Below are 24,474 nucleotides of genomic sequence, written 5' to 3' on the forward strand. Positions count from 1 at the left end.
TGGCTGAATTTCAATTGTTTCGGCCCGATTTCGGCAGCATAACTGTACTAGGACCCCTCACAGTCAGTATTCCCACGCATTGAGTGACTTTCCCGACGCATACGGGCACTTTGCAAGACCTGGCGAGAATCTGCAGCATGCTGAATTCTCTGTTTTCAGCCCCGAAAATGCGCCAGATCGCCTGTACAGCGGTCCCCTTGCGTCCCGGAACCTCCTGGGGGTATTAGGGTCCGTTTAGGGCCAAAACCCTAAACCTGCAAAAATACACAGCAGGCTGTAATTTACTGTTTCGGGCTCCGTTTCGCGTGCCGGTCGCATCCGTAGCAAGTCCTCGAGCTCCCGCACCTGTAGGGCTACTTCCCCTTTGAATCGGACGAGATTTCTGGCGTGAAACCTCTCCGAATTCACCTGTACCTGCGGGGGGATTAGCCGCTAGCTAATCCAGTACCTGTGCAAGAAGCTCTTGCCTCGGCAATCGCGCATGAACCCACACAACTGTACATTGGTCAAATGAAGAGCCCACTAGAGGGGCATAACATACTGCCAAAGGGGAGAGAGAGGGCAGTGCGTAGCGTGCAGGGCATCACTCTTGGCACCGCACTGTGCATAAGAGGGAAAGCAAGCACTCCATAGCTCTTAACCTGTGACAAATTCTGAAAATCAGCCTCCTCTCTCATTTTAGGCGCCCCCTCTCTGGCCAGGAGTAGCAGAATGCTCACAGAGTGCCACATGGTACATTTTCCGACTTTGGGCATTCTCGGCTAAAAATATCTCAACTGGTGCGTCAGTTGACTTTGCAGCAGAGCAAGAAAATGTTCCCTTTGTCATTCCGGAGGTAATGACGTCAACACATTTTCAGGTCCCAAAATAGCAGTTCCCTAAATTTTAGGAGATGTTGCCATTGTATCTTTCTAGGTCATCCGACCCTCTTTGTACACTGCGGCCACGTCCAGAACTGAAATGTAGCCTCTGTAGCAAAGGATTCCACTTTGGCTAGTGAATGACCCCACTTGGCTAACCATAGTCCTTGTCCAACCTTAGTGCTTTCTTGCCCTCAGGCCTGGACTCCCTCTGAACAGTTCCACACTAGCTATGCAATGCAGGGCAGTTAGATTTCCCGAGGGGTGTTTCCAAAAGGTGAAAGTAAATAGATAATAAGAAAGAAATCAACAAAAAGGATAGATAGTAGTCACACGCTGGTGACAATAGGTCTGCATCTTCGTGTGTTATCCATGTACCCAAAGGTGTACATAATTCTTAAGCTGTGTTAGAGTTTTGATGAACCTAGGAAATTACCTTCCCTTCGTAAGATCCTTAGAGCGAAGACGCTCAACCTGACGATCCCTTGGCTTGATCTTAGAGCAAAACCCGCTCATTAAATAAACTAGGATTTCAATCCTTGGATTCTCGAGCACAGTCCGTAGTCGTCGCTTGTTCCTTCCCTCATAAAGAGAGTGTTCATTCACTTGTGCGAAAAGCACTACCATGTCCTCCTTTACCGGGTAGAGGGTGTTGGTTCATAAGGTACTCAAGCTTAGTGAAAGCTGTTCTTGGTTGAAATCTCGGAATGGTTCCTTCCTTTCTGCCGTCCTACCCGCAATAGCAGGTAATTTGTTGGTGAACTACCGGATACGAGATCAATAGTTGACCTTCCGGATATTTGAGCAAACCAATCCATCGCATAAAGCAATGTTTCAACTCAATTCTACTCTCATAAACACTCTAGAGTGATTGTCTTGGTTAGACACATGCATATCTCGTGCATAAAAGCAATACGCAGTTTATGAGTTCCTCAAAGATTTAACTTTGATCAAAGACCTGCCCTCTCACTTAAAGTTTGAGGGTCTTCTATTCAAAAACTTAGGAGTTAGATTGAATTCCCTTACTCCAAACTTTCTCCGGATAGCAACGTATCCTTCGAGGAGAGGTAACAAAAATTCATTGTTTCCTTGTTCAATGGTTTCCGTCCCACTGCGGGGATTAAAGTCTATGTACACTAAGGTGTACACTTTCAGCTTTTATCGCTGACTCCACCATCTGCTGCAAAAGTATCTTGCAGATGCGTCTACAAAATTCTTCATCTTTCCTTCCTCAAAGAGGATCAAGAGTGGAGCTACCTTGGCAAGAGTGAACCACTACTTGCTTGGACTCGCTCGTATTTCTATTGGGCAAATCGATCCCAATCTTCTTGGATGCCTTCCTCAGTGTAGAGGGAAAAAATTTGTTGGAAAATTCAGCCTTGAATTGAATCCAAGTCTTGTTGTAAGTTCCTTGCAGAGCTTTGATATACCACCAAGTACTTACAATCCCCTTGAGGTGTTTGGTCACAATACCTCACCTTCGACGCTTCTCAAAAATTGTCGTTTGCAAAGGCAACTTCAAACTGTCGAATGAAAGCAGTAGCTTTCAGGACATCTTCCCTTCTGTCAAAAGTATCAAACTTGACTGGAGTGTTCCTAGGTCTAAAGACCTTCATATCCTTCCCGAAATGACGGGATTTCTTGGCTATGGTTATGGTTTGATGTTCAAGGATATTTTCTGGATTCTGAAGGATCTTGAGCATTCGGCTCCTTGGATTCTCTAGGTTCTTGAGCATCATGCTCTTGTCGCCTTCTCAGAGAATCCCAAGTCTTCTGTCGACTTCTTGCAGAGAGAAAAAAAATTTCCCAACTCTGCGAGCTTTTCCTGCAGGATTTAGGTTTCCGCCTGCTTACTTCTCTCTTGGCTTGTCATGGCTTCTTCCCGTATCTTCCCAGAGTCGTCCTCCTTTACAGCGAAAGAGAGGAGACCATGCTCTGATACCACTGTCACAAACGGGAGCGCATAACAATATAAAATACATTCGGATAAATAGGATTTATCACTTATTACTGAAGCCAGAGGATATAGAGAGAAATAAATAGAGAGAGAGAGAGAGAGAGTGAGAAGATCGACACAGTAATACGTTCGGTTCAAGTGCTTGTATAGACTTCTCCTCAGTAATAAAGATACTATTACTGGGACCAGAAGATGGGCTGGTCCCCCCCCCGTAATAGTATCTTTATTACTGAGGAGAAGTCTATACAAGCACTTGAACCGAACGTATTACCACGTTCGTTCTAGAATAAGACTTGATGGTTCCCGGAAGCCTCAGCTTCCGATTCCTAGGGCAAAACCCTATTCCAAGGAACTTCTGTTCCTTATTCCAATTCCTCGAGAATCAAGGTTCTCGCCTCTGGATCTCACCTTCCAGACTCAGGGCATGACATCCTTGCAACTCTTTTCCAACTCTCTTTCCAGAGTCCTCTTCCCGCAGAACAACTCTGCTTTCCCGGACACGAAGTCCTTACTTGGGAATCCCAACTTCCGGATCACAACTTGAGAGACTACCTCTCTCCGATCCGTGGATCTACTTCCCAAACTCGAGTACGAAACCCTTGGGCTGATCTGGCTCTAGTTCCTCAGAGCGCTTTTCTCGTGCAGAGGCTCATGCCTTCCTCTGCTCCTACTCCCTCACGAAGAGGAAGTACACCTGCAATCAAATACTCAAAGATCATAACATGAAAATCGTTACCTTCAAAGTCTCGACGCTCGAAACGCAACTCGATTCTCGAAAAGCAATTCCCCGGAAGATATCTCTACATAGAAAATTCCTCTCTTCCAATCCTACACACAAAAGAGGTGTGTTCTCGGGTTCCTTCTCGTAAATCAGCCCCGTCTACGACGTTTATGGGCTGAAAACAGAGAAAAACAGCAGCTTGTCGCGATGGAAACACGCTCCGTACGGCGTAGGCACTTCTTCGCGAGGGAACTCGCGCACTGGGTCTTGGCGACATCGGGTACACTTGGAACAGCCATGGGCATCACCGGCAAACGTCTTCTTTGCGGGTGAACTCTGCAGCAACATCTCTTTCTTGTAAAAACCGATCCTTCCCTCTGAGTGAGAGCATGAGATGCTTTTATAGCTCCCGGCCACGGGCACGAATAGTTTTTTTTTTTTTTTTTTGCGTTGTTCCGCCAGAAAAAAAAGAGAGAGAGAGAAAATGCTGGCTGACCTGTTGCCTTATTTATCGGATGGCTGCCCACTTATTAAGTGGGCGGCCGGTCACCTTAAAAAATGGTCTGAACCTGTCCAAAAACTCAAGAAAACCTTATAAGTTAAAAACAATGCTTTCACAGCACTTGCCAGGCGTCCCTGGATGCAATCACACGCACAGTTGCAATGCAGACATAGACTTCCTCGCGGGAAAGCATTCGCTTTCTCGAAAAGCAATTCCGCTTTCTCAAAAAGCATCCGTTTTTCCTCAAAGTTTCCTCTGAACCCATCTTCATTCAAGTGCTTGCCTTTCCTTGTGCACAATTCTAACACAGTTCGGAATTTCCTCTCGACTATGGATATCCCCTTTCCGATGCACCCGTCACCCACCTTGTGACGCATCAGGAATACCCATCACCTAGTCACTTCCTACCAAACTTACAGTACAATCTCCTTCGCGATGCTCTATGTCACCCATCCTATGACGCATCAGAGATGTCGGTTCCCGGATGTCCAAAAACTCAAGAAAACCTTATAAGTTAAAAACAATGCTTTCACAGCACTTGCCAGGCGTCCCTGGATGCAATCACATGCACAGTTGCAATGCAGACATAGACTTCCTCGCGGGAAAGCATTTGCTTTTCCGAAAAGCAATTCCGCTTTCTCAAAAAGCATCCGTTTTTCCTCTGAACCCATCTTCATTCAAGTGCTTGCCTTTCCTTGTGCACAATTCTAACACAGTTCGGAATTTCCTCTCGACTATGGATATTCCCTTTCCGATGTACCCGTCACCCACCTTGTGACGCATCAGGAATACCCATCACCTAGTCACTTCGTACCGAACTAACGGTACAATCTCCTTCGCGATGCTCTATGTCACCCATCCTATGACGCATCAGAGTGTCCGTTCCTGGATGGTCGGATACTTCTTCCCAATGCTCCCTGTCACCCATCCGATGTGACGCATCAGAAGTACCCGTTCTTGGTGGCCTTACAAATATTCCCATTCACAATCTCCCGTCATTACTTTGAACGACGCACTAGGAATACTCTGTACTCGGATGTCTCCAGTGAGAAAAACCCTCTCACTTAAAATTCCAATAATTCATTTAGAATTATTTTTCCTGTTGTTCCAAGCGAGAAAACCCTCTCACTTATAAATCCAATAATTCATTTAGAATTATTTTCTTGTCAAATAAAGCCAGTTTAGCAACAGGGCCAATGTGTCTTGGCTCGAACTCCACCGTGCCGTGTCAACTCTCTCTTTCTCTCTCTCTCTCTCTCTCTCAGCCTGGGAATTATCGCACTATCATGATTGGACACACATTGGCACGGTTGTACGCATCCATTCTTGAGCAGCAGCTGAGTAGATGGACAGAGGGAGGGAATGCGTGCAGCTGGGCAGGCAGGGTTCAGGAGAGGTTTTTCTACTCTTGACCATATCTTGACACTCAGAGCCATTATCGAGGAGGGCAGATCCAGTGGGAGACCGATTTATTGTAGCTTTGTGGACTTCCGCAAAGCATTTGACACAGTACCCAGAGCTAGATTTATGCGCAGATTACAGGAGATGGGAGTACCCACTGTAAGGTGCAACAGAATGAATGTTGTTCTTTCTCAAGATGAGTGCTCCATAATGTGCTCAAGGTTCCTTTTTGTTCTTATGGAAGGGAGAGCCTTCCGTTCTTAATGAGAGAGTGCAATGATCATAACAAAGTGAATGGACAGTGTGCGTGCAAATGTATGAGACTGAGAGATAAAGAGAGAAGAGAAATACGACACCAAGACGTTGTAAAAGCCTCCTCCGAAGGCCCCACTCTCGTTGGCGAGAGTGGTCTACAATTGATTGCACAAACTGGTACAAAGTGGATGCATGTGACTGATGCAAGTCTAGGCTAGATCGATGACGACGACGGGGATGGCGAGACCGATCTAAGGGCTGAATTCTGCCGGTTTTGTACTGCTGTCCAAAAACGCTGCTGGCTGAATTCTGCTATTGCTGAAAACGCAAGAGAAAAACGCTGATTTGCTGGTCTTTATGGCTGAAAATCTGCTACTATTGTGGGGCTGAAATGGCTGTGGAAAGAGGCTGAAAATGACCTGCTGAAATCGCCCAAGGGGCTGAGATCTGGGGCGCCCAATCCTTGGATGAAAAACGCTAGGCTTGCTGATACTTGGCGATGGAGGTTCTGCTGAAAACGCTAAGGCTTGTGACTGCAAGGCGGTGGTGACTTGCTGAAAACGCCAAGCAGTGGGAGGCTAGGGCGATGTTGATGAAAACGCTAGGGAGAGCTTGATGGAGGAAAATCGCCCAAGGTTGGGAGTCTTGCTGAGAGAGAGGGGAAACCTGTCGCCGAGGGCCTGTGTTCTCCTTGCTCATCTGCCAAATAGTGCTAACCTTGGTTTGCTTATATATTATCTTACCCAATTTTCCCTACTCAGTTCCCAACAAAAGTCACTTCAAATAATAAGTGAAAATTTCAAAAATAGGAAAAATAGGTAAAATACACTGAAAATTCTCCTGAAGGATTCTGATGGGAATGCTTATGATCATGCTGTGTGCAACTAGAGGATATGCATCTACACTAAGTGTCTGGGCATGCACGGTCTGCGAACGGACTCACAAAAGTGCTAGAACACTTCTAATCTAGACTGACTAGATTGACGGAACCCTTGTTATGAAGTAGCTTGTCCACGGACACATAGGGTTGGACGTGTCACGTGACACCCACAGAGCTCATTTGGGGGATCATGGCATTGTATAGATCAGTAGTAGGTTATGTACGCGAAGCAGGGTTGCCCGCTCTCTCCTACTCTATTTGGTACGTATGTGGATGAGGTTTCTTACTACATTGAGAGAGATGGTGATAGAGGTGCACTGCTGGCAAGGACATGGATTCCGCAATTGTTATATGCTGATGATATTGTGTTGATCTCTGACTCTCCGGAGGGGATGCAACGTCACTTGGATGCTTTGCATAGGTTTGCCCATGAAAGTGGCTTGTCTGTCAACCTTGGTAAAACCAAGGTCATGGTATTTAATACCACCCCACAGTGGATTAGGAGGTCAGGGCCCGCATTCACATATGGCCAAGAGACAGTGGAATATACAGATGCTTACACTTACCTTGGAGTGGTTTTTAGTGGACCAGCATTTTCTTTGAGGAGAGCAGCAGAGACTAGATTGACCAGAGCCCATTCGGCATGGGGCAGATTGGAGAGGATGTGTTCACAAGTTCAGTTTCAGAAGCCTCGGATGAAGCTTTGGCTCTTTGACGCTTGGTGGCTTCTGCATTGCTCTACGGAGCTGAGATATGGGGGCCTTCATTGGATCGTCACGGGAGAACATGTCGCACTGATGGATGGGGTGACATGGAGAAGCCTCTGGTCTCTATGATCTTGCGACTCATTAGAGCCAAGGCTTCAGTACCACGTGCCATTATCCGAGCAGAGCTAGCTGCCCCCCCACTAATAGTTGAGGCGCTCACCAGATCTGTTTCCTTCATACACCGCACGTGGGAACTTCCCAGAGATAAGATATGCCCACCTTGCACTTGAGTCCTCTCGACAGTTAGCCATGCAGGGAGATACAGCATGTTGGTATGGAGAGATGACGTCATGGTTCCAGGCACATGGGTTCAATATAGACAGATTGCCCCCCTTCCTGTACTCACTGGATGCACCCTCTCTGACTCTTACACAATCCGAGACCACCAGGCTCATCCGCTAGGACCTGACTTAGCTAGACACCAAGAGGACATGGATACAGCCAGCACAGGAGTTGGGCACAAAGATGGCTTTCTCCAGAGAGCATCTTCTCCAGCTTACGGCAGATGGTTTTGTGACGAGGCCCAGACACATGGACATCCACTTTTCTCATGGGATACGGTGTGCTTTTGGCCAAATATGCACATCTTCACACCAGCTGCGGATCGAGACTGGGAGATACAACGGAGTACCAGCAGAGGCCAGAACATGTCCCCTGTGTGACATGGAGCCTGAGACAGAGTTACACTACACATGCCACTCCCCCGTCTACTACGAGATATGAGGCCGCTTCCACTGCTTGTTTAGAGATGGCTTTGGACCACTCTCCAAAGTCATGAGGTACGAGGATCAGAGATGCCTGGGTTTGTTTCTGCTCGAGCTGCGCAGACACAGAGAGAGCCTGATGAGAGGAGAGGCTAGTTAGTCTCAGAGACACATCACAGACTTCTCTAGAGCAGACATTGGACACCCGGAGGAGCTACTACCACAGCAGATCTTGTCGCCTCACACCAGAGGCACACTGATCGATCGAGCGACTCAGCTGGGGAGATCCAGATGCCCACGATTGCGGAGGACTACACAGCATCGACGAAGGCTACATCAGAGGATTCAGATCACTTTGGCCTGACATGCACGACGCCCGGTCAGACTGCTTACCATGGAGGAGATTGATGAGATCTGCCAGCATCGGTGATGAGATCCGCCAGGGACCGATGCTGGATCTCTTGTGACTTGTGATTTAGCTATCCTAGCTAGCTGCGTAGTTCACACCTACTAGTTTAGGATCCCATAGTACTTCTATTTTATCATTTTGTCATTTCATTTTGTTACTCTGACTTTGTATCAGATTCACCACATTGTACCACATTATAACACTCTGGTCTCATAGGTCATTTTGGCCTTTTGAAGACGTTAATATAACATTTCATTTCATTTCATTTCTCTCTCTCTCTCTCTCTCTCTCTCTCACACACACACACACACACACACACACACACACACACAATGATTTCTTCCTTGGAATGTCCAAGCATGTAACAACATTAGAGAGATTCTATCTAATGCTTCTACTTAGTGCTAGGCTTCTTGCTTGGAATGTCCAAGCCTGTAACAACATTAGAGAGATTCGTTCTATCTAATGCTTCTACTTAGTGCTAGGCTTCATTATGGTGGAGTTTGGCCGCTTCTTCAGAGTCGTGACAAAACATTATGGCGAAGTTTGGCTTGGGTCTTCTGAGTCATGACAGAAACTTGGTACGTAGATCTTTGGGCTGATGTATAGTCATGACATTTGTGGGAATATTGTAGTATTTAGTTATGACTATGCATTATTGGGCTGATGGTTTATTGTCTTGTGGATGACTACCACGAGTCTATAACTTGCAATAGTTTCCTTTATAGGTGATTCTCACTTCCCAAAGCCACAAATGGAACCTTCTCCAATACCCATCTCTTGGGCCCAAACTCCCAAAGCTATGCTGCCTGCAGCGTTTTAAAACGCTGCAGCAAGCCACAGGAGGCACCTGCGAGGAGGGAGGGAGGAAGCAGGGGGCAGGCGTCTGAGAATGCAGTGGGCAGTGGGGAAGTGTCCGCCGTTGTCACCAAGATCTCTACCGGGAGTGTTTTAAAACGCTGTGCACAGTAGGGGGTAGCTTGCTGCCACTGCGAGTCACAACGCAAGGAGCAGAGGATGACCTCCTGAGTCCAGCGTTTTAAAACGCTAACGCTAGGGGTCTCCAATCGGCAGCTTTGCCACTATCACCGTGAGGTCACAACTGTGCCAAGAGCACCTGCGTTTTAAAATGCTGCAAGGGACAAGGAAAACGCCACGAGTCAAGAGCATCACCGATTCTTCTAATCTTCTCAACGTGTGCTTGTTCTCCAACGCGATTACCGAGCTTCAAGCTTTGATACCATGTCAAAGTTGACAGTGCAGAAGCGTAGAGCAATGGGGAGAATACACGAGAGAGAAAATAGAGAGAGATATTGCTGAACCAACCAACCTTGGCAATGATTTGACACATATACAATGGAGGCAATGGGTTGCATATATACCCACGTAAGTAAATTGCCCTACCCAGACTTTGACAATTAAGTAAAATAATTACCTAAAAGCCGAAATAAATAATGGGATCACATTGGGCAGTTCACTTGAGATGCCATAACTTTAATATTATTATTATATATATGGCGCACACAAAACAGACACTTCTGTTTTTTAATGATGACATGCTTGAATGTTTGACAAGTTTTCTTGCGTGCAATTGAGGATGTTGTTGTGATGGCAGGAATATATTGTGGAAGATTTGAATGGACATTATACACCCCCATCCCTAGATCCGGAGCATGAAGCGAGACTGAAGAGTTTACACTTGCTGTGAGCCAAATCAAGATCTCTGTAGCTCACAAGTGGGAGTTAAGGAAAGTATAACCACAATGGCCGTTGTAAACGAGATTGTGCATGATGGGTCGGGAACTATAAGTAATTCATGTCACTCACCTATGGTGTAATATATAAATCCAATCCCTAGCATCTGTACTGCAGTTTGTTGAAGATGAATAATGATATTTCGCCGTGGGCATTGCGTATTCAAAAGCATACTTCTTCACTGGCCATGTGAGGATGGCATGGCTATCAAATCAGATGAGGGGTTTTGTTTGCATGTACCATCAGACCTCAGCTGAAAGCTCCAACTGAGCCAGCTGTAGAATTGTTTGTAAAGGTATTGGCATTATGGATGCGGTTGTGGTTTACAAGAAAAAGTGGGTGCTCTAAGCTCTTCATTTGGAAACAATGGTAAGAAGGCTAGAATTTATTTTAGTCTACTCCTGTTGAAAGGTTGGGAGTATTAGGGTTTCTTGGTCCCCCCCCCCCCCCCCCCCCCCCCCCCCCCCCCCCCCCCCCCCCCCCCGGAAATTTGGAACTCAGTCTATAGTGAAAAGGCTTTTGCTGAATTTTCGACATGTTAACTATAGTCGAGGGTTGTCAGGGTGTCTGATAGATCTGTGAGGTCTCATGGGATTGTTTCTATGACTTCAAATCTCTCTCTCTCTCTCTCTCTCTCTCTCTCTCTCTCTCTCTCTCTCTCTCACTCACACACACACACACACACACACCCCTACCTTGTTTTGCATGTGCAATGCATGGTTTGAACGTATAAGTAGAAGCATACAATGCACCCCCCTAGTATGATTTAAAGCCATGGTGTTTCATCTAATGTCTTAGCCCTAATCTAAAACACAATTTGTGGGGTTGTCCCACTTTTTCGACGGAAACAAGTATGAAGCATCCTTTAAGCAAATAACTTAACCTGAGTCAACTCCAGTTTGCAACCTACGTATTTTTGTGTGCATATCACTCCAAACAGTAACATGCATAAAAGATTAATACATTCATTATTATTGTTTTTTAAGCTTGAGTAGCTCTTGTTTGAAAATGGAAAGAGTGATACTTAAATTCATAATTACTATAAAGGCTGTGGTACTTGGCGAGTGCAGTTTCATGTTTGCTTAGTAGGGAACAAAACATGATGTTCTTGACAATTTAGTACATGTAAGATTTCTTGAAACTACGCAATCCAAGGTATGCTGATAAGGTTTGATAATTTTTGGTTACCCATCATTATTTTCTATTGAATTCCATTTTTTCTGCAAGTATTTATTATACATCTAGTCTATTTTTATTTTTATTTTATTCTGCAAGGTCATGTGTTTATTATAGCATGTGTGTATAATACATAGAAAAACTAGCTACCGTCTGAGCTTACAAATATGTGAGAAAGGTGAATAAGTGTATTAGTATGCAAGGAGTTAGGTCTCCCCAATCTTGGAAAAATAACAAACCTTTCAAATAATCTCTAGTGCCCAATCTCGGAAATTAAAAAACCTTTCGGATAATCTCAAGTGCGTAAGTGCAAGGATGAGTTTAATAAATGAAAAGACCCATGAAAATGGCAAGTCAAAAGATTTTTTGTCCATGTAAAGAGATGGTCGAGTGCAAGCTGATACATATTTGTTTTCCTTTCGCTTATTTTCCCTTTAGCATTTTCTTCTTTTTATTCTCTTTAGAGAGTGTCCTTGCACTATATAGGTGGTGATTTTTTTTCTGAAGCTAGTAGTAGTAGGGGGTACCCAATGAAATCAAATAAAAAACTAGAAGGAATCAACTCAGATACGGACGAGCGACGTAGCAGTCAGGGTGTGTGGGCAAGATGGCTGACAGAGGAGCAGGAGCCACACAAAAGCTGGGGTGATGAGCAGATGGAGAGGAGGCGTGTAGAGGTTGAGCTGCAGAAGTGGTGCAATTGCTATAGATCTGCAAGCTTGCGAGGCTATAGATTAAAAAAAAAAAATTAATATGCATGGCTTTGACATCTGAGCGCGACTGTGGTTGTGGTCTACAGTAGTTCACAATTTGTTATCGCTCTTGCACGCCCGTGTTCGACTCTCCAACCCATTTTAGAGAGCGACCCTCTATGAGTTGCTAAGGTGAGGTTGGATTCTTAAGAATCTTGGGACGAATGAATAAATAAAAGAACCTGCCAGTAGTACAATATGATTTAGGAGAGCTATATAATTAGGGTTAAAAAAATGGAATTTATTGTAATAATTTGAGAAGAGGATATAAGGTTTCTAAGGTTATGGTATTTTAATGTGGCTCAAAAAAAGTACGAGCACCTTCAGGGTTTGAGCATTATGATAGAAACAATTTTCAATGGGACATTTAAGTAGTAACTATAAAGAGCTACTACTTATGAAAGCTTGAGAACTTTCTTGGTTATGATTGTTGGGGTATAAAGTCCAATGTGATCGCCTAGGTAAGTGGGCGTGCCGCCAGGTATGTACACATATTTTTTTGTAAAAACCTAATAAGAACTCACTTTGCTCTACACATTACAGTAGAGAGAGTTCACCATATCGTCGTGCTCTTCTTCTCGCACTTTCTCTCGCATCGCACTTAGGGCAGTCTTTGTAGGTAGCCAGAGTCACCTGCTCAGATTGGAGTGAGATTCGACAGGCGAAGACACGGCCCCAATTCCTGTGGGATAACCCGAAGGACTTGGTGTTCTCAGAATTTCATTCGGAGGTCATCTCGGCCACCGTTCGGCTTCGACAAAGATCTGCGCAGGCCATTTTCGACTGCGTGGTTTCGGCGGGTGCAGATCCGACTCTGCAATATTGGGGTTTCGGGCTACGACTGCAAGTGCTGAGGATATCTGCACTTCCAGAGTGCTGATTTGTGGCTATCTACACAACGAAGGATGGCTTACAGTTCTTGGAGGCGTGTCACATACGACACGGGCGCACCTACACACAGACTATAGGCGACATCCACCGGTTCATCAGGTAGCTTGTGTTTGCTGCTTGATATTCCAGATATCATCCTGACATTGCAGGTACTTCCACATGGGATGTATTGTCAGAGATGATGTATGTCTGTTGAGGGTTTGCTGGCTGTGAGTCACGCAGCAAACAACCGCTGCAGCGGTTACAACATACAGTGGGAAATTTGTGGATGTATGACTTTGTGGGAAGTCTATGTACTGTCAGATTTACTGCAGCTTTTGTTGAGGGTCGAGTGAGGTTTTATTGAGTTGGGGGATTCTCGAATGTTGAGATCCTTTCGGTGATACAGGTCTTGGAGCAATCCCTCGAGCACCCTTAGATATGCAGCTAGGATGTATTGACTGTGAGTTAGACAGTTGGGATTGCATCCTTGCTTTACCGCCGTTGAGGCATTGTCGCAGTCTATGCTTACAGGACAGTACAGGTGCAGGACAGGTTTACCCACAGCTTACAGTGTTAGAGAGAGAGTAGTTTTTTGAGCTGTTTTTTGGTCTGTTTTTGAGTACACCAGAGACATTTTACAAAGGAGACTCTACCAAAATTTCTGCAGAATCTGAAGCTTTATTGGTTCATTTGACAGGTTGATATTGGTTCAGAGGTCAATTTACAGGAGAAACTCTGCCGAATTTTTCCTAGGAAAGTAAACTACTATGAAGCGTAGCTATGGCTAGATCACAGGACACTGCTCTTTACAATATCAAGAAGCTGGATGGAACCAATTTCCCATTGTGGAAGAAGCAGATTTGGCATGTGTTGGTACAAAAGAAGCATATAAAACCTATAAAGCTCAAGGGGATAAAACCACAAGATATGGACGAAGATGAATGGAGCGAAATGGATGAATTGACACTTTCTACCATTATGCTGACTTTGGCAGAAAGCGTTTACTTCAATGTAGCAGACGAGATGTCGGCTTATCAAGCATGGACAAAGCTGAGTGATCTTTATGAGAAGCAGAGTGCAGCTTCACAGGTATACTGGCTTAAGAAGCTTGTTGACTTGAAGATGAAAGAAGGGACACCTATGTCCAATCATCTGAATGAATTCAACACCATCTACAGTCAGTTGTCAGCTCAAGGTGTCAAGTTTGATGAACCTGTTAGAGCTATGTTCCTGTTGATCACATTGCCGGAAAGTTGGGACACTTTTCGCACAGCTTTGAGTAATTCTGCACCTCTAGATGGTTTGACCATAGCAGGTGTAGAAGGCAATCTACTTATTGAAGAAACCAACAGAAAGACAATGGACAAAGGCAAAGGAACAGCCTTAGTTGTCAGGGGAAGGACCAAAGAAAAGTACAAAGGTGGAAAGAGGGATCAGTCTCGTAGCAAGTCCCGCAGTGCTAAAGGCAAGAGTGACATAGAATGCTACCATTGTGGCAAGAAGGGTCACATGAAAAGAGACTGCAGAGAATGGAAAGCAGAAAAAGGCAAAGAGAAAGCAGAAGACCATGGTGAGAAGAACAAGTCCTCAATGAAGATTCAAGAAATAAATGTGACAAACACTGTTGCACAGGATGGCAGTTTAGTGTCAGGAGATATCTACTTCTTGAAAAATACAATGGACGCAGCTCTTCTTACAACATCTGATGGAAATGCACTGAGTGAGTGGATTATAGACTCAGGGGCATCACTTCATGTGTCTCCAAACAAGGAGTGGTTTACCTCTTATGTGACCACTAAAGATCATGTTCGGCTAGGCAATGGGCAGACATGTGAGATCTTAGGTGTTGGAGATGTTCAATTGAAGTTTCAGAATGGCTCTTCTTTCACGCTGAAAAATGTGAGACATGTTCCCACAATTACAAAGAGCTTGATCAGCACAGGTTTACTTGATGATGCTGGCTACGTCACCACTTTTGGACAGAACACGTGGAAGATATCCAAGGGTTCTATGACAGTAGCACATGGAGTAAAGTATGGAGGACTTTACATGATTTATGTATCAAATGTCTCTAAAAATGTAATCAATGGAACCGAGCAGCCGAACGTTTCTTTGTGGTATAGCCGGTTAGGACATATGTCCAAGAAGGGAATGGAAATCTTGTCTCGTTTTGGTTATTTGCCTGGCTTTTCATTTAATGATTTTGAATTCTGTGAACATTGTCTGTATGGTAAGCAAACACAGCAGCCACATAAGCATAGAAGCAGTAGAAGAGATACACAGTTGGCACTTGTTCATAGTGATTTGTGTGGACCTATGCCTAACCTATCTCTAGGGGGAGCTTCTTACTTTATGACATTTATAGATGATTACTTGAGGAAAGTATGGGTTTACTTTCTCAAGCACAAGGATGAAGCGTTTACTGTTTTCAAAACATTTGTGACACTTGTGGAGAATCAGAGTGGCAAGAAGCTTAAATGCTTATGCACTGACAATGGTGGAGAGTATGTTTCAAAGGCCTTTCAGGACTTTTGTGAGTCAAAAGGTATAAAACGTGAACTTACTGCTCCTTACAATCCTCCTCAAAATGGTGTTGCTGAGAGGATGAATAGGACCATACAAGAGAAGGTTAGAAGTATGTTGTTTAATGCACAACTGCCAAATGGGTTTTGGGCTGAAGCTGTATCAACAACTGTTCATCTTATAAATAGATCTCCTAGCAAGGTTTTGCATAAGGATTCAGTGCCAGAGATGGTATGGTCAGGCAAAATGCCCTCATACAAGCATCTCATAGTCTTTGGCTGTGAGGCATATACTCACGTTTCAAAGGAATTTAGGAACAAACTTGAGCCAAAGAGTAGAAAGTGCATCTTTCTAGGCTATGGTAATTCTGGTGAGATGGGGTACAGACTTTGGGATCCCGAATCCAGAAAGGTTATCCGCAGCAATGATGTTCACTTTAATGAATCCAAATATCATTCTAAACCAGAGAGGGTTGAGGAGATTAGAAGAGTTGTCTTCCAAGAAGATGGACCTGCACGTGCAAGACAAAATGTCAGGGCTCAAGAGAAGCAAGGACAGGATAGATTGGAACCACAGGTTGTGGCTGAGCCTGAGCCACCTATTTTGCGTAGATCTGGACGTATCACGCGACCTCCTGATCGGTTTGTTCCATCTATGAACTATGTCATGCTGACTGATTGCAATGAGCCTTCATGTTACAAGGAAGCAGTGCAAATGAAGGACTCCGGGAATTGGCAATTGGCCATGCAGTCAGAGATGACAGCTCTGCATAAAAACAAGACATGGAAGCTAGTTAAATTACCAATGGGCAAAAAGGCTCTACCTTGTAAATGGGTTTACAGGTATAAGATCACCGCTCATGATAGTCAGCCAAAGTACAAAGCAAGGCTTGTTGCCAAGGGCTTTAAGCAAGAACAAGGCATTGACTTTGATGAAGTCTTCTCTCCGGTGGTCAAGATGACTACATCGAGATGCTTTCTTGCATTGGTTGCCATATTAGATTTGGTGTTGCACCAAATGGATGTCAAGACAACGTTCTTGCATGGTGATTTAGATGTGGAAATTTACATGCAACAGCCAGAAGGGTTTGTTGAGAAAGGCAAGGAAGATTTGGTATGCCAGTTGTTAAAGAGTCTTTATGGCTTAAAACAATCACCAAGGGCATGGTACCATAAGTTCCACAAGTTTATGCTTTCTCAAGGCTACAAACGTAGTGAGTTCGATCACTGTCTATATACAAAGAAGGCTAAGGATGGCAGTTGGCTGATCCTTATTTTGTATGTGGATGACATGTTGATTGCTGGCAAGCACTGGGAAGAAATTTCAGCTTTGAAGTCAAAGATGGCAAAATCGTTTGACATGAAAGACATGGGTGAGGCAAGTCATCTACTTGGTATGCGCATTGAGAGAGACATATCAAAGAAGTTGATTTGATTATCTCAAACAGAGTATATTGACAAGGTTTTGCAACGTTTCAATATGGAGAAGGGAAAGGCATTAAGTGTTTCATTGCCACCATATGTGAAACTTAGCAAACAAGATTGTCCTGTGTCTGAGGAAGAACAGGCTGAAATGGATAAGATTCCATATGCGTCTGCAGTGGGTAGTTTGATGTATGCAATGATTGCTACTCGCCCAGACATTGCATTTGTAGTGGGAGTAGTTTGTCGATACATGTCAAACCCAGGCAAGAAACATTGGGAGGCAGTGAAAGGAATATTGAGATACCTGAAAGCTACAAAGAGTATGCGCATATGCTATGGGAGTCAGGAGCTAAGTGTAAAGGGATTTACAGACTCAGATTATGCAAGTGACTTAGACAACCGAAGGTCTACGTCAGGGTATGTCTTTACATTGGCTGGTGGAGCAATATCATGGCGTTCTAGATTACAAGATTGTGTTACTCAGTCTACTACAGAGGTTGAATATGTTGCAGCATCAGAGGCATGCAAAGAATCAATTTGGCTTAATCGACTAGTAATAGATTTGGGAATCAAAGAAGAGATGCCTGTGTTATATTGTGATAGTCAAAGTGCTATAAAATTGGCTCGCAATCCAGTTTATCACTCAAAGACAAAGCATGTGGATGTGAAGTATCATTTCATCAGGGAAATGCTCGAGGATAAGCAACTTTAGCTTGTCAAATTTCACACCACAGAAAATCCTGCTGATCTACTTACAAAAGGACTTCCCTCAGAGAGCTTTGCGCATTTTCGCAAGCAGTTAGGTGTAGGGTAGTTCATCACTTCTCTACATCTCTTGTATCTTAGCTTGTATAGTAGCTTCTGTCACACTTAAAGTACCACATTGGACTTTAAGTGGGAGGTTGTTGGGGTATAAAGCCCAATGTGGTCACCCAGGTAAGTGGGCGGGCCGCCAGGTATGTACACATATTCTTTTGTAGAAACCTAATAAGAACTCACTATGCTCTACACATTACAGTAGAGTGAGTTCACCATATCGTCGTGCTCTTCTTCTCGCACTCTCTCTCGCATCGCACTTCCACTCGTACTCCTTCAATGATTGCTAGTATTTTAGCTTATATCTTTGTTGGATACTATTTTTAAAGAAATGCAAATTATTTGTGATCCTCTTAGGAGAGCTATATAATTAGGGTGAAAAAAATGAAATTTATTGTAATAATTTGAGAAGAGGATATATGGTTTCTAAGGTTATGGTATTTTAATGTGGCTCAAAAAAAGTATGAGAACCTTGAGGGTTTGAGCATTATGATAGAAACAATTTTCAGTGGGACATATAAGTAGTAACTTCTAAAGAGCTACTACTTATGAAAGCTTGATAACTTTCTTGGTTATGATTGCTAGTATTTTAGCTTTTATCTTTGTTGGATACTATTTTTAAAGAAATGCAAATTATTTGTGATCCTCTAGTGCGCATAATCATAGAAACTCTTACAACGTGCAATAGTTATGTAACAAACATTACGAATCCAATAAGATATAGATTATTTGTTGTTAATTGCATTTTCAATGAGCATTAAGTTGGCTTTTAGTGGTCATGTAAGATTGTAACATGTAATGTTTGTTCAAGGCTAGCTTGTTGTTCATGCGGGGTTTTCATACAATCTTACAATTTCCCTCTTGTACTTTTTCTCCTTTACATATACACATCGGACACCTTGCTCACAAGCGGACCTCGATATTCGGTTCAAGAATCTCTGTAAGGAGCACCAAGCATACCTAGAGTCTAGGATTCCATCATCTTTGCAAAGAACATCCTCAAAATGCTCTAAGTTGACACCATAGAAAACTCCTGTAAAGATCCTTGCAAAGATCCATCGATGTTGTAGTAGAGGTCGACCAAAGGGGTATGCTTACAGTATAGACCCTTACACAAGTGTTGTATACATGGGTAAGGATGAGAAAAGTTTGATTTCTTGCATGCAGAGCTATGACAATAGACCTTTGGCACACCACTATGAAACCTTGGAAGAATCAAAACAAGCCAAAGAAGGAGCAGACTGCTGCTATCTTTCACTGTAAGTTGCTCGTGCCTTCCCACACTAATCTCTTCTACACTCAAAATATGATGACCCTAATGCAAAAGCACATAATACACAAGCTTGAATTGAAGGTTAGAGAAACATTGTTAGTATCTTGAATTGAAGGTTGCAAGAGACCTTGTCCATGGAGGCATCACTACCTAGAGACCATAATTCTAAGAGAAGAGAGGGTGATGATGCTAAAAATTTATGCAAATTTATGCCATGGACAAATATTATAGAAAACAAAGATATCAATAACCGAGTGAGAGCTCACTCGATCATGACTTGGCACATATTTTTAACTCTCTACGAAGCTCCATCCTTACTCTGAATGATGGCTCTAGGAAAATCCAATGATGTACCAAGTGTAGCTGCAAGACACACTGTGTAAGACATGCACATGTTGGGATACTTGTGCTTCGCAATATTGGGTGATATGAGATTGCGAATATGAATTTACGATTCTAGTGCAAATAGTTTGTTTCTTGATGAAACCTTATATAATCATTTGTGAAAAGAGAATTATGCAAGGGTTTGAATGATGCGATAGAAATATTTGGTATGCGTGTCCTGTAGAGAGGCTTGTTGGAATTAGGGTTGCAGAGAAACACATACAGCTTGGAGAAGACGAAGGAAGCTCAAGGCACACAAGAGAGTGTGTGTTACTTAGTGTGCAATGGAAAGATAGATAGCCCTAGAGTGAAGGGCGTATATACAATGCACGGGGGGGAAAACCTCCTAAAGAGGGAAAAAATGCCCCGGCAATCCTAGTGTGTTCACACACATCACTACCACATGTATATGGTAACAAATCCCCCTTGGAGTGATGCGGTGAACGAGAGCTAGCACATGAGTAAAGGGAAGTGCCATGCCTTGAGGACATGATCAGCCCACAAAGGGGAGTAAGCCCAAAGCTTGAGGAAAGCTTCAAGCTTCTCACGAGACAATGCCTTTGTGAAAAGATCTGCAAGGTTGTCCTGTGTTGGCACATAAGCCAAGATGATCTCTCCTGCTAAGAGCCTCTCCCTGACATAGTGGTAATGCACCTCAATGTGCTTTGTGCGAGTATGAAAAACTGGGTTCCTCGCAACTGCCAATGCACTCTGACTGTCAGTGTAGATAGTGTTGGCAGTGTCCTGTCCAACACCCAAATCAGCCGTAAGGCGTCTGAGCCATACACACTCAACCGTAACTGTGAAGACTGCCCTGTACTCAGCCTCACAACTCGAAGTGGCCACAGTAGGTTGCTTCTTGCTCAACCATGATATACATGAACTACCAAGCATGAAACAAAAACCACTTGTGGACACTCGCGTGTCAAAACAACCAGCCCAATCTGAGTCCGAAAAAGCATTAAGTCTGGCGGCAATGATCCCCCCTTGGGATAAAACAAGCCAAGATGTAAAGTGCCACTAAGGTAGCGGAAAATCCTCTTGACATCCTGTCAATGCTTAGACCCTGGGCTATGCATAAATCTGCTAACTTGTGAGACTGCAAACTGAATATCCGGCCTTGTGTTGCATACATAAATGAGGCAGCCAACAGCAATTTGGTAAAGAGTGACATCAGTAGGATCGCCAGCATCATGTAGACTCAACTTCAAACCTGTTTCCATGGGAGTGGCAATAGGTTTGCAATCCTCAAGTCCAAACTTAAATAGCAATGTCTCTATGTAACTTTTCTGACACAAGGCAATACCACCATCACACTGCTTAAACTGTATACCCAAGTAATGATGCAATCTTTCATCTTGAAAGTAGCATTCAAATCAGCCTTAAATTCAGCAATATGTCTCTCATTCGGTCCAGTGATCAGCAAATCATCAACATAAAGAACCACAATGAGAAGTACATCACCCTCACGCTTTACATGCAATGTGATTTCTGTTGGAATGTTACGAAAGCCTCGTTTAACCAAATGAGTGTTAGCTTTCTCATACCAAGCACGAGGAGATTGCTTCAACCCATACAAAGCCTTCTTACATCTGCACACTTTGTCCTCTTGTCCTTTTATGACAAAACCGCAAGGCTGCGTTACATAAACTTCCTCAAATATGTCACCATTCAAGAAAGCAGTAACCAAAACGAGCTGCCAATGCACATAGAAAACGTACAGTAGTCATACGACAAGTGGGAGCAAAAGTCTCTTCATAATCTATACCTTTTTGCTGTGCATAACCTTTTGCAACAAGTCGAGCCTTATGGCGATCGATCTCACCATCCGGCTTGTGTTTCAACTTGTAATCCCACTTCGTACCAATGGCCTTTTTGCCAGGAGGCAAATCACATAAAGTCCATGTGTCATTTTGTATAAGTGCATCATATTATGATTGCATGGAAGCCATCCAATTTTCTGAATTCTGTGCTTCATCAAAAGACAGAGGCTCCTCAACATCATGTAAGCTAGACACATCCAAAGCATAACAGTCTGATGCATAAGATGCATGGCTAGAGCCTGAACGAGTACGACTAGACAAAGGTGCATCCAATTTACTGTCACGCAAAGTGTGCACCAGTCATTTTCGCATACCTCTAGCCTGCTCATTTTCAGCCCTTTCCTCATCAAGTACATCATGTACATCTGCATCAGTAATAGGCTGATCTAAAACATTTTCAGAAACCCCCATAGGCTGTACATTTGCCTCATTTGAACTTACATTCGTATTTCCACCACTAAAAAGAGGCAACAAAGTGTCATAAATGTCCTGTGAGCTTACATTACTGTCTCTAGTACATGACAGCAAGGGTTGAACAGAATCTTCCACAAACACTACATCTCGAGAAACCAGAATACGTTTTGTTTGTGGATGATACAACCTGTAACCTTTGCTTTCAACACTATAACCAAGAAAAATACATTTGACAGCCTTATCATCCAATTTTCTGCACTGCACTTGCGGCACCAAAGCATATGCCAAACATCCAAAAACACGCATGTGCTCAATAGAAGGCTTTCTATCATGCCATGCTTCATATGGAGTAATAGACTGCAAAGCTTTTGTAGGACATCTGTTAAGTACATAAGTGGCACACATGATGGCCTCAAGCCAAAAAGAATGCGACAAAGCTTGACTTTTGACCATACATCGTGCCATTTCCGTCAGTGACCTGTTTTTCCTCTCAGCAACACCATTTTGCTGAGGTGTATAAGGCACTGTAAATTGGTGTTTTATCCCACGACTAGCCAGAAATGCATAAAACTCATGAGACATATACTCCCCCCCTCGATTGGAATGGAGGGTGCCCATAGTACATTTCGAGACATTTTCAGCCATAGCCGAAAATTGTTTGAAGCACATAAAAACTTCGGACTTCGCTTTAAGCGGAAATACCCATGCATGCCTGGAGTAATCATCAATGAAAGTCACGAAGTACAGGTAATTGCCCAAGGACGGAGTTTGCATGAGCCCACAAACATCACTATGCACAAGCTGCAACCTGCATGTGGCCCGAACTGAACCATCCTTTGGAAATTTAGAATGTTGCATCTTACCCAAAATACAGCCTTCACAAACATGTTTGACAGGTGCTTCAAGAGGCGGCAAAGAAGCAACCATATCAGATTTCTGCAAACGCAGCAAACTGGCAAAATTCAGATGACCAAAACGTGCATGCCAAAGTTTTGCATCTGAAATAGCCCTTAAATCTACAACAGCATTTGAAAAATTTTGTCCACACTTGTCATACAAAGTGAGCGTATACAGCCCACGGCACAAAAGCCCAGATGCAACAATTTCATCACCAAAATTGAGATCATGAACTGTACATCTGTCATCCACAAATTTGACTACAAGTCCAAGTCTAGCAAGTGCGGATACAGACAAGAGATTCTTCTTGATCCCAGGTACATAAAGTTCATCAACAAGTGTGAAGGAACTGCCATTAGCAGCAGTGAGCACAATCTTTCCAAGTCCCTGAACTGGATAAGAGGCGTTGTTGGCACAAGTGACTGAATTCCCATGAGGGACAGACTCGAGAGAGGTAAACAATTCACAATGTGAGGTAATGTGCTTTGTAGCACCACTGTCAAAATACCACACATGTGAATCTGCAGCAACTGACAAGCATGCATCATGGACAACAGGATTGTAAGTGCACTCTGCGCTAAAAGCCCATTCTGCATCAACATCAGCAACATAGTCTCCTTTCACAGAAGACTCAACAATGGTTGCATTTGTAGTGGAACCAGCATTTGCAGTGGAACCACCCTCTTTCTTCTTAGCCTCTTTGGCCTTCAACTTAGGACACGACTTGATCAAGTGATCATTGGATGTACAATAGTGGCAACACATCTTCTTTTTTCCCTTATCACCACAATTTCCAGACGAATTGCTGTCAGCAGAAGCATTAGGAACAAAATTTTTGCCACTCACAGCAGAACCATAAGAAGTGGCTGCATTGCTGTTACCACCCTTTCTTTGAGAAGCAATAACAGCCTGTTCAACTGCACACTGTCTAGTCTTGTTTTTTCTGGAAAGTGACTCTTGCAACAACAATGTGCATAATGCATCAAACTTGACAACTTCTGGATTTCCTTGGGTCATAAGTCTCCAAGTACTAGCAAAAGTCTGGTAAGAATCTGGTAAGGCATCAAGAATAGTCTGCACAAGGGAACTGTCTGAAATAACTTCACCTGCAAAAATAAGTTGCTCATTGATATCCTTGACACTAGCAAGGAAAGTGTCCATATCATCTTCCTCATGCATAATCTTTGACTCCAGCTCTTTACGCAGCAAAGCAATTTTAGCCTCATTGCGGCTTGCATAAAGAACTGCTAGAATATCCCAAGCTTGTTTTGCAGATTTTGCTGAACGGATGTGAGGAACAATGGTGCGCTTCATAGACAACGCAATCAATGCATGAGCCTGCGCATCCTTAACATCCCAACGAGCTTGTTCTACCGTAGGCAAAACAACTCTAACATCTGCAATCCTTGCAGTAAGACTTGCAACATCCTCAACATCGCCTACATCCTCAGAACCAGGACGTACATCAATGCCCTACACAATGTTCCAGACACCCTTTGACGCAAGAACATGTTGCATCATATAAGCCCACATAGGATAGTTGTCCCCATCCAACCTGTCCTCAGCAGCAAACATCTTGAACACATCTGTGTTGTTGTCAGCCATGGTAAATGATGCACCTAATGTGAAAACTGCACGAAAATAGGAGAAACGGAGCGGGAACAACCTATGCTATATAACACAAACCGTAGAAGACTATAAGACACCTGTTATGCAGAAAATGGCACTGACAGAAATTTTGCACAAAATGACGAAATAGCTTGTGCAGTACTGCCTGTTATGCAAAGAACGGCACTGATAAAAATTCTGCACAAAATGACAAAATAGCCTGTGCAGTACTGCCTGTAGTGGAAACGGAGGCCAAAATGAGCCCAAATCAAAATTCTGAGCAGACCAAACTCTACAAGC

The 24,474-nt window shown here is 43.6% G+C and overlaps 1 protein-coding gene across 2 annotated transcripts in view; it reads left to right on the forward strand.

The window, feature by feature from the left end:
* Window positions 1-10,640, forward strand: part of LOC147426220 (RING/FYVE/PHD zinc finger superfamily protein) — a 49,896-nt gene extending 39,256 nt beyond the window's left edge. The window contains exon 6 of one of the 2 annotated variants that reach the window (XM_086498441.1): window positions 10,072-10,638. In XM_086498441.1, the coding sequence (XP_086354567.1) occupies window positions 10,072-10,164 (93 nt within the window). In that variant the 3' untranslated portion in view covers window positions 10,165-10,638. Of the gene's footprint in view, window positions 1-10,071 lie in introns of both variants that reach the window. The other variant, XM_086498440.1, reaches the window with a different exon arrangement.
* The last annotated feature ends 13,834 nt before the right edge of the window (window positions 10,641-24,474 follow it).

Source organism: Adiantum capillus-veneris, chromosome 24, assembly GCF_014529385.1.
Source record: "Adiantum capillus-veneris isolate H3 chromosome 24, ASM1452938v2, whole genome shotgun sequence".
NCBI classification, from domain to species: domain Eukaryota; kingdom Viridiplantae; phylum Streptophyta; class Polypodiopsida; order Polypodiales; family Pteridaceae; genus Adiantum; species Adiantum capillus-veneris.